The sequence below is a fragment of the Cebus imitator genome, unplaced genomic scaffold (genome assembly GCF_001604975.1).
Source record: "Cebus imitator isolate Cc_AM_T3 unplaced genomic scaffold, Cebus_imitator-1.0 Scaffold384, whole genome shotgun sequence".
Taxonomy (NCBI): domain Eukaryota; kingdom Metazoa; phylum Chordata; class Mammalia; order Primates; family Cebidae; genus Cebus; species Cebus imitator.
In genome coordinates this window covers 1,621,165-1,630,367 of record NW_016107699.1, presented here as the reverse complement: position 1 = coordinate 1,630,367, position 9,203 = coordinate 1,621,165, and the positions used below count along the sequence as shown (strand labels likewise).

Sequence of the window (9,203 nt, the reverse complement as noted above, 5' to 3'; positions counted from 1 at the left end):
GGGGGCTGGGGTCCGGGGTCTCTGCGGCCGGCAGGCTGTGGGGGCTGGGGTCCGGGGTCTCTGCGGCCGGCAGGCTGGGGGGGCTGGGGTCCGGGGTCTCTGTGGCTGGTAGGCTGGGGGGCCGGGGTCCAGGGTTTTGCCCGCGCCCAGTCTCTGATGGGCCTGGCCCATCTGTCCCCACAGCCTGTGTCTGCAGCTATGGCGGGCAGCGCTTCCGGCCCGGGGATGTCATCTACCACACCACGGACGGCATGGGCGGCTGCATCTCCGCCCGCTGCGGGGACAATGGCACCATCGAGAGGAGGGTCTACCCCTGCAGCCCCCCCACCCCCGCGCCCACAACCACCTTCTCCTTCTCCACACCTCCGCTCGGTAAGGCAAATGTGGCCAAAGGGCCCCAGGCGCCCGGGGGAGCCCTCCCAGTGCCTGGCACAGGTGCTCTCGCCAGCACTGGGCATGGGTGGCAGCCCCTGGGGATCGAGAAGGGGCCAGGAGCAGGGTGTTCGCTCAGGGAGGACCTGCCATTTCCCCACGGGCCACCAGCAGTGGGGAGGGCCCAGCCTCCAAGTCTCCCAGGCAGGCCCAGCACCCACACTCCTGCCCTCAGCAGCTCCTGGGCCTGGCCTCATGGGGGTATGGGGGGTCTGGCAGCCCAGGCTGGCCCCAGGGATGCATGGCCATGGCTTCCCTCACAGTGCTCGGAGCGCAGGTACCCCTTCGTCCTCACCCTCCCCTAGGGATGTCTCAGGGTCCCAAGGCATCATCTGAGTTCTCTGAGAGTAGAAAGCTCCAGAATGCTGGCTTTCTGGGGTGCAGATGTGTGGACCCTGCTCAGGGCATGGCCTGGGAGCTGCTTTCTTTAAACACAGTTTGCCTGGCTCTTCAGCACCTGTGCCACCCACGCAGGTTCTGGGCAGGGGTCGTGGGTGGGGACAGGCAGACAAGCCCGCTGGCATGGCCCCAGACTGCTGACGGCCACAGGGAGGGCGGGGTGGCCCCCGAGTGCCGGCCTCTGATGCTTAACTGCCTTCTTTTCTGCCCGTAGTTGTGAGCTCCACGCCTGCCCCCAGCACCAGCCCAAGCAAGGCGCACACGGGCCCCCCCAGCAGCGCCTGGTCCACCACAGCGGGCACTTCTCCCAGGACGAGGCCGTCCACAGCCTCCGCCTCGCCGCAGCCAGCCTGTGGGGAGGAGTGCCTGTGGTCGCCGTGGCTGGACATCAGCCGTCCTGGACGGGGCGTGGACAGCGGTGACTTTGACACGCTGGAGAACCTCCGCGCTCATGGGTACCCGGTGTGCATGGCGCCCAGGTCGGTGGAGTGCCGAGCGGAGGACGCACCTGGGGTGCCGCTCCAAGCCCTGGGTCAGCGTGTGCTGTGCAGCCCGGGCGTGGGGCTGATCTGCCTTAACAGGGAGCAGGCGTCTGGGCTCTGCCACAACTACCAGGTCCGTGTGCTGTGCTGCACGCCCCTGACCTGCTCCACCGCCAGCACAGCCCCGACCACCCTTCCAGCCACCTCCAAGACCACCGAGACCTGGACCTCAGCCTCCTCTGCCCCCAGCAGCACACCTGGCCCTGGGAATCTTTCTACAGCCAGGACAACACCCGCCCCAGGCACTACTTCATCTGTGGAAACACCTGTCTCAGCTCCCAGCCCTTCGTCAGGGCCGGCCACGTCGTCCACGCCGGCCACAGCGCCAGGGACCTCAGCGGTCTCCCGCAAGACCGCCCCTCCCGAGCCCAGCACGGTCTCCTGCCTGCAGGAGTTCTGCACCTGGACGGAGTGGATTGATGGCAGCTACCCGGGTCCCAGCATAAGTAGCGGAGATTTTGACACATTTCAGAATCTGAGAGCCAAAGGATACAAGTTCTGTGAACATCCTCGAGGGGTGCAGTGCCGGGCGGAGAGCTTCCCCAACACGCCGCTGGCAGAGCTGGGGCAGGACGTCACCTGCAGCCCCACGGAGGGCCTGATTTGCCTCAACAAGAACCAGCTCCCGCCCATCTGCTACAACTACCAGATCCGCATCCAGTGCTGCCAGACGGTGGACGTGTGTAGAGACGTCACCAGAACGCCCAAGACAGCCACAACCACACAGATGACCCCACATCGAACTGGCGCCAGGACCCAGGCCACCTCAACCACACACGTGCCCTCGGCCTCCGCACCGCACCCCACAGCCACCTCCACAGCAACCAGCGTCACGCACGGCACCCACACCCGACCAGTCACCAGAGACTGTCAGCCCCGCTGCAGCTGGACCAAGTGGTTCGACGTGGACTTCCCGTCCCCCGGGCCCCACGGGGGAGACGAGGAAACCTACAGGAACATCATCCGGAGCGGGGAGAGAGTCTGCCGCCGACCTGAGGACATCGCCAGGATCCAGTGCCGAGCCGAGAGCCACCCGGACGTGAGCATCGAACACCTGGGCCAGGTGGTGCAGTGCAGCCGCCAGGAGGGCCTGGTGTGCCGGAACCAGGACCAGCAGGGGCCCTTCAAGATGTGCCTCAACTACGAGGTGCGCGTGCTCTGCTGCGGGACCCCCAAAGGCTGCCCCATGACCTCCATTTCTCCCTATGGGACTTCTACCACTACCACACCTCCTTCCCCATCCACCTTCGTGCCGTCCACCATTGTGCCGTCCACCATTGTGCCATCCACCTCCGTGGCATCCCCGTCTGTGGCACCGAGCTCTGTGGCTTACACCACCCCAACCTGCTTCTGCAACGTGGCTGGTCAGCTGTACCCCGCAGGTTCGTTTTTCTTTTGTGATTCTCTCTGAGCCCACCCTGGTCAGTGTTTCGTCCGGGAACGCCAGGCTGTGATGGAGATGGGTGGATTCTCTGCCTTTGTGGCACAAGCTAATTGTCACAGAGCGGCTGCTTGCGTTTTCTGAAGCTTTTTCCCATTCCCCAGTGGGTAGAAAGAGCCCCTCAGGCTCACCGAGGGGTTTTTGCCTCTTCTCTGAGCAGGGCTCCGCTAAAGCCTGCCATGTGCCCTCCTCCTGCAGGGTCCACCATATACCGCCACAGAGACCTCGCCGGCCACTGCTACTATGCTGTGTGCAGCCAGGACTGCCAAGTGGTCAGAGAGGTCGACAGCGACTGCCCGTCCACCACGCTGCCGCCTGCCCCGGCCACGTCCCCTTCCACAGCCACCTCTGAGCCCGTCACCGAGCTGGGATGCCCCAATGCGGTGCCCCCCAGAAAGGTAATCCCCTACTTCCCACCCTTCTGAAGGCTTGGAGGCCACTGCAGGGATCCTGAGTGTGTTTGCAAATAGACTTCAGCTGCAGGTTCTTGAGAAGGTGGCTGGCCCCAGTGAAGCTGCCTGGCCATTGGGAGAGGGCCCTGCTGTAGCCGGGGTCTCTGACCCCCCGGACTTCCCAGGCACTTGTTTTGCAGACTCTGGGCTTGTGGGGCTTGAGGCTGAGGCTGTGCTGAGGACAGCCAAGGCCAGGGCAGCTGGAGGACGCTGAGGCCGCAGCGGCACAGCCAGGGCGTGTGGCCGGGCCGGTGGGGGTGGGGGCAACTCCCACACCAGAGGCCCCTGCCCCCGGCCAGCTCGGTGTCTGGGGTGGGTGGTGAGGGTGGAGCAGGAAGGAGACTGGGGAGCAGCCACCCTCCCCTGTCCCCACACCGGACTCTCAGGACTGTGACCCTGAGAGCCGAGGGCTGCCCCAGAGACTGGGAGAGGCTTGAGCCTGCAGCTCTGTGCTTCTGTAGAAAGGGGAGACCTGGCCCATGCCCAGCTGCTCCGAGGCCACCTGCGAGGGCCACAACGTCATCTCTCTGCGCCCGCGCACGTGCCCGAGGGTGGAGAAGCCCACGTGCGCCAACGGGTACCCGGCCCTGAAGGTGGCTGAGCAGGACGGCTGCTGCCAGCAGTACCAGTGCCAGTGTGAGTGGAGGGCAGGTGGGAGCCGGGCAGGCCTCTCCCCTCAGGCGGAAATGGGTGGGGCAGAGGAGGGGGCTGGGCTGAAGCAGAAAGGAACTGGGTTGGACAGCAGGAAGGACTTTCCAGCATCCAGGCCAGGCTGTGTGGGGCGGAGCCTCCTGCTTAGGGGTGCTGAGTGGAGCCCTGTGAGCCCCGAGCAGCCGGGCCGGGGAAGGCGGAGGGTCTGTCTCTGCCTCGCTCGGGCCTTGTCAAGCGCCCGCCCGATGGAGCTCCGTGCAGGTGCTGTGTTCTGATGACAGGGAGGGTCTCGTGCGCCCCGTGAGGCCACCCGGTGGGGGGGCAGGGACGGACGTGGCCTGTGGGAGAGAGACAGCCCCGGGGCTGAGGTGCAGCCGCCCGAGCTGCCCGTCACGCTGCCCTGGCCATGCAGGTGTGTGCAGCGGCTGGGGCGACCCGCACTACATCACCTTCGACGGCACCTACTACACCTTCCTGGAGAACTGCACCTATGTGCTGGTGCAGCAGATCGTGCCCGTGTTCGGCCACTTCCGCGTCCTCGTCGACAACTATTTCTGCAATGCGGAGGATGGGCTCTCCTGCCCGAGGTCCATCATCCTGGAGTACCGGCAGGACCGCGTGGTGCTGACCCGCAGGCCAGTCCGCGGGGTGATGACCAACGAGGTGGGGGCGCCCGGTGTGCCGGGAGGTGGTGGGGGGCAGGGCTTTACCCACACCAGTCTGAGCAGCAGCTGACCACCCGCCCACCCGCCTTCTGCTTCCTGTCCGCGGCGCCCTGCGTCCAGATCATCTTCAACAACAGGGTGGTCAGCCCCGGCTTCCAGAAAGACGGCATCGTGGTCTCCCGCGTGGGCATCAAGATGTATGCGGCCATCCCAGAGCTGGGCGTGCGGGTCATGTTCTCTGGCCTCATCTTCTCCGTGGAGGTGCCCTTCAGCACGTTTGCCAACAACACCGAGGGCCAGTGTGGTGAGGCTGTGGGGCTCCAGAGCAGCGTCCGGCGTTCGTGGGGGGAGGGCGGGCGGGGGCGAGGCTGCTGCATGCCGGCGTGCCGGCGTCTCTGCTTCCTGACTGCTCTTCCTGGTGCGGGCCTCACCACTGAGGCTCACACCTGCCGGTGCCCACCGCTCGCCGGTACCATGGAGGCTGCCCCAGGGTCGTCCTTGGGGGTCACCGAGGCACAGGGCGGCCCCGCTACAGTCCACCTAAGGGTGACCCTGAGACACCAGGGTTGGGTCCCCCAGCTGCGGGTGCTGAGCTCCACAGGGCTGGGTCTGCCGACTCCGCTGTCCAGCGGCCTGACCCCACCACGCCTGCCCAGGCACGTGTACCAACGACCGTAAGGACGAGTGCCGCATGCCAGGAGGACGGGTGGCCACTTCCTGCTCGGAGATGGCCGGCCTCTGGAATGTGAGCGTCCCCGGCCAGCCAGCCTGCCATGGTCCCCGCCCAGCACCCACCCCCGCCGGGCTCACCACCGCCAGGCCCACCACATTCAGGCCCACCACCCCGCCTGCTCCGTGCCCTCCAGCACCCATCTGCCGGCTGATTCTGAGCAAGTGAGACTCGGGTGCAAGGGAGGGAGGGTCAGCGCGACAGCCCCCCGGCCCCACCCTTCCAAGAGCTGCAGTTTTCAGAGGGCTTTGGAGCTGCTGGTGCAGCAGGCAGAGGAGGGGCAGGTGCTGGGGAGGGGCTGGGGAGGGGAGGGTGCCGGGCAGAGGTGGTCGTGGCTGGAATGCTGCTAAGAGGTGGCCAGGGCTGGCCGGGCCGTCTCTGAGGCTCTCTGCTGGCTCAGGCACGTGGACGGGGCCATCGGTCACTGCCCCTCAGCAGCTCCCAGGTTTTCGGGGTGAGGGGGAGCCTCAGGAAGAAGAACTTGCAGAAAGAAATGGATGATAGCATCTGGTCCCCGACCCCAGCCCCCAGGTGCACAGAATGTGCAGAAGGAACCTGTCAGGGCGAGAGTGGCTGGGGGGCTGCACAGCAGCCGCTGCCGGGGGCTCGCCTCGCCTGGGGTCTGTCCCGAAGCCTGGGAGCCTGACGTGGAGCAGGTGGGTGGCCGGAGAGGCCACACCCAGCGCCCTGCCCATCCCCCCACAGGGTCTTTGAGCCATGCCACACTGTGATCCCGCCACTGCCCTTCTACGAGGGCTGTGCCTTCGACCAGTGCCACATGACCGACCTGGATGTGGTGTGCTCCAGCCTGGAGCTGTACGCGGCGCTCTGCGCGTCCCAGGGCATCTGCGTCGACTGGAGAGGCCACACCAACCACACGTGCTGTGAGTGAGGCCGCCTCCTCGGGGCCTGTCACTTGTGAGGGGCGCTGGCACCCCCGGCACACCTTCAGGGTGGGCTCGGGCCGACAGGGTGGGACCCGGAGGAGGAGGGGCGGCCCCAGGGCAGAGTGCACCCAGTTCCCCAGGGAGAAAGGAGGGCATCCACATTGGGGCGCCGGGCATGGGTGGCTGTGGCCAGGCCTGGGCTCGAGGGTGGCTCAGGAAAGCTCCAGAGCAGGTGCCAGTGCCCAGCGGCCCGTGTGGCTCTGGGTGGGTGCCCTCCTGCCCTCTCAGGCATGGCTTCCCCTCCCAGCAGCGTTCACCTGCCCCACCAACACTGTGTACCTACCCTGCGGCCCGACCAGCCCCTCCTACTGCCACGGGAACGACAGCGCTGGCCTTGCGTAGGTGCCCTCCCTCCTGGCCCAGCTCCCTGCCTCTCCCGCTCCCAGGCTGGGGCCCTTCCCACCTAGAGGGAAAGAGAACACCCACCCACTAACCCCCAGCTCACTCTCCACAGAGCTCTGCAGGAGGCTGGCCCCATCACTGAAGGCTGCTTCTGCCCGGAGGGCATGATCCTCTTCAGCACCAGTGCCCAAGTCTGCGTGCCCAGGAGCTGCACCCGTACGTGCCCCCTGCCTGGGCTGGGTGGTATGGCAGGACAGGGCCTGTGACTGTTGGCCAGGCCCTGGGGTCTGCCCCAGCCCGACACAGGACCCTGCCCCTCACCTGTGTTGGGCGGCTGCCCCCCAGTGACCTCAGCTCTCTCTCCTGCCAGGGTGTCTGGGGCCCCACGGAGAACCAGTGGAGGTGAGTGGCCGGGGCGGCCCGAGGGGGCCCTGGGGTCCAAGGGCTTGAGGAGGGAGGCTCTTGAAACACTGGCCTCAGAAACAGTCAGATGGGGCTCAGGGGTCAGGTGTCCTCTCTGAGACAGGCCCAGAGCAAGGGCCGTGGGAGGAGCCAGGCTCCCTGAAAGACTTGGAGCTCCCTTCCCAGGTGCCTGCCCTGGAAGTGCAGGACTGTGCAGGGCCTCTGCCCTGGTGCTGCTGTGTGGGCGCCGGCCCTGAGGCTGGCAGTGCCCTTCCCTTGCTCGCGACGCCCTTCTGCCCAGCTGAGGCTTTGGAGGTGTGAGGTGGGGGATGTGGGCCGGTCGCCCCACAGCCGGCCCGCCTTGCAGAGCTCCGTGCCTGCCCGTGGGCCGCCCCCTGTACTTTCGAAGCCCCGCTCCTGTGAGGTCCTTGGCCGCAGGCTGCACGGCCTCCGCACTGGGCTGCCCCCGCCCTGCATAAGCCCGCCTGGCTGCTGCACCCCGGGGTGGGGCCGCTGCGGGAGCTGGACCTCCAGCCTCTGCCTTGCAGGTGGGCCACACTGTCAACATGGACTGCCAGGAGTGCACGTGCGAGTCGGCCACCTGGACGCTGACCTGCCGGCCCAAGCCCTGCCCGCCACCCCCTGCCTGCGCCCTGCCCGGCTTCGTGCCTGTGCCTGCAGCCCCGCAGGCCGGCCAGTGCTGCCCCCAGTACAGCTGCGGTAAGTCCTTCGCTGGGTGGGGACATGGCGTGGAGCGTGAACGGGAGCCCACCTTTGCTGCTGCCCTGGGCCGTGCACCTGGGGGCAGTGCCCGAGAGGGCGTCCCCTCCTACCCTCCTGCCACAGCCTCACCTGGAGACCCCCCAGCAGGCCATCTGGACAGTCCGCAATCCTGGAGACCCCTGGGGTCGCCCTTGGGTGGGGGTGGGGATGGAATCCCAACTGCCTCCTTCCCGCCCCACAGCCTGCAACTCCAGCCACTGCCCCCCACCCGTGGGCTGTCCCGAGGGCGCTCGCGAGATCCTGACCCACGAGGAGGGAGGCTGCTGCCCGGTCCAAAACTGCAGTGAGTGGCCAGGACTGGGACTGTTCCGGGGGCCGTGGGCTGGGGACTCCACCCGGGATTTTGCGGGGCAGAGCCAGATGCCACTGCGGCTTGTCCACGGCCTGTCTGTGGCTCTGGGCTGAGCCTTCCGCAGAGACGAGGCTTGAGAAACTGCAGTGGTGAGCCCAGGAACGGGGCGCCCAGGAGGCTGAGGGGCGGGGATGCTGAGGGCGAGGGGAGGGGGGGCTGGGTTTCTGGCGGGGGCTGCAGCTGCTCGTCTTCTCCTGGGCAGGCTGGACAGTGTGCAGCGTCAACGGGACCCTGTACCAGGTAAAGGCCACAGGGCTCAGACCCCCACAGGCCCCCACAGCCGCCCCCACAGGCCCCCTCCAGCCGCCCCCACAGGCCCCCGCAGGGACGGAGCTTCCTGTAGATCCTGGGCCCAGGTAGACTTGGGAGCAGTGGGGGCGAACTGAGAGCCTGACGACCCAGCGGGGGCCAGGGACCGGAGTCTCTCAGGAGACAGCCCACAATCAAGTGTGGCTGAGGCCGGAGGCAACCCCAGGGCCGGGAAATGTGGACGTCTACACCCTGGCCCACCTGGCTCTGAGGGGCTTGCCTCTCCTGGCACCTCAGTGCAGCCAGGCCTGGATCCTGTGGCTCTGTGTCCTGTGGCCCTGCAGAGCATGTGGCCTTGCTAGCCAGCCTACCCACGGGGTTGCAGCGTGGGACTCTGCCTTGGGGATGGGGACCCTGGGCAGTGACCTCTGCACCAGGACCTGCCATCAGGAGTCACCCCAGGGGGCAGGTCGGCCTGGCAGAAATTGGCCTGGAGGGGGATGTCTGGGAAGGTGGGGGCAGCAGGCCAGTGGGGAGGCAGGGGCGGCTCTGCCCCAGGGCCTACCCTGATTGACTCTGCTGCCATGGCCCTCCCCAGCCCGGCGCTGTGGTCTCCTCGAGCCTGTGCGAAACCTGCAGGTGTGAGCTGCCGGGCGGTCCCCTGTCGGCCTCATTTGTAGTCAGCTGTGAGACCCAGATCTGCAACACACACTGCCCCATGGTGAGTGACCGCCATCCTGCCCCCACCCGCCCTGGCCCCTGCCCTGCCCCCACCCTGCCCTGGCCCCCACCCTGCCCCCACCTGCCCTGCCCCCA

The 9,203-nt window shown here is 67.2% G+C and overlaps 1 protein-coding gene across 1 annotated transcript in view; it reads left to right on the top strand.

The window, feature by feature from the left end:
- MUC5AC (mucin 5AC, oligomeric mucus/gel-forming) overlaps positions 1–9,203 on the top strand; it is a 29,684-nt gene that overhangs the window by 18,351 nt on the left and 2,130 nt on the right. Inside the window, exons 28-42 of the mRNA XM_037731153.1 lie at positions 184–372; positions 1,046–2,755; positions 3,013–3,212; positions 3,728–3,902; positions 4,330–4,580; positions 4,703–4,886; positions 5,239–5,476; positions 6,018–6,196; positions 6,510–6,597; positions 6,714–6,817; positions 6,972–7,003; positions 7,552–7,723; positions 7,968–8,069; positions 8,341–8,378; positions 8,986–9,108. Coding sequence (XP_037587081.1) covers positions 184–372; positions 1,046–2,755; positions 3,013–3,212; positions 3,728–3,902; positions 4,330–4,580; positions 4,703–4,886; positions 5,239–5,476; positions 6,018–6,196; positions 6,510–6,597; positions 6,714–6,817; positions 6,972–7,003; positions 7,552–7,723; positions 7,968–8,069; positions 8,341–8,378; positions 8,986–9,108 — 3,785 coding nt within the window. The remainder of the gene's footprint in view (positions 1–183; positions 373–1,045; positions 2,756–3,012; positions 3,213–3,727; positions 3,903–4,329; positions 4,581–4,702; positions 4,887–5,238; positions 5,477–6,017; positions 6,197–6,509; positions 6,598–6,713; positions 6,818–6,971; positions 7,004–7,551; positions 7,724–7,967; positions 8,070–8,340; positions 8,379–8,985; positions 9,109–9,203) is intronic.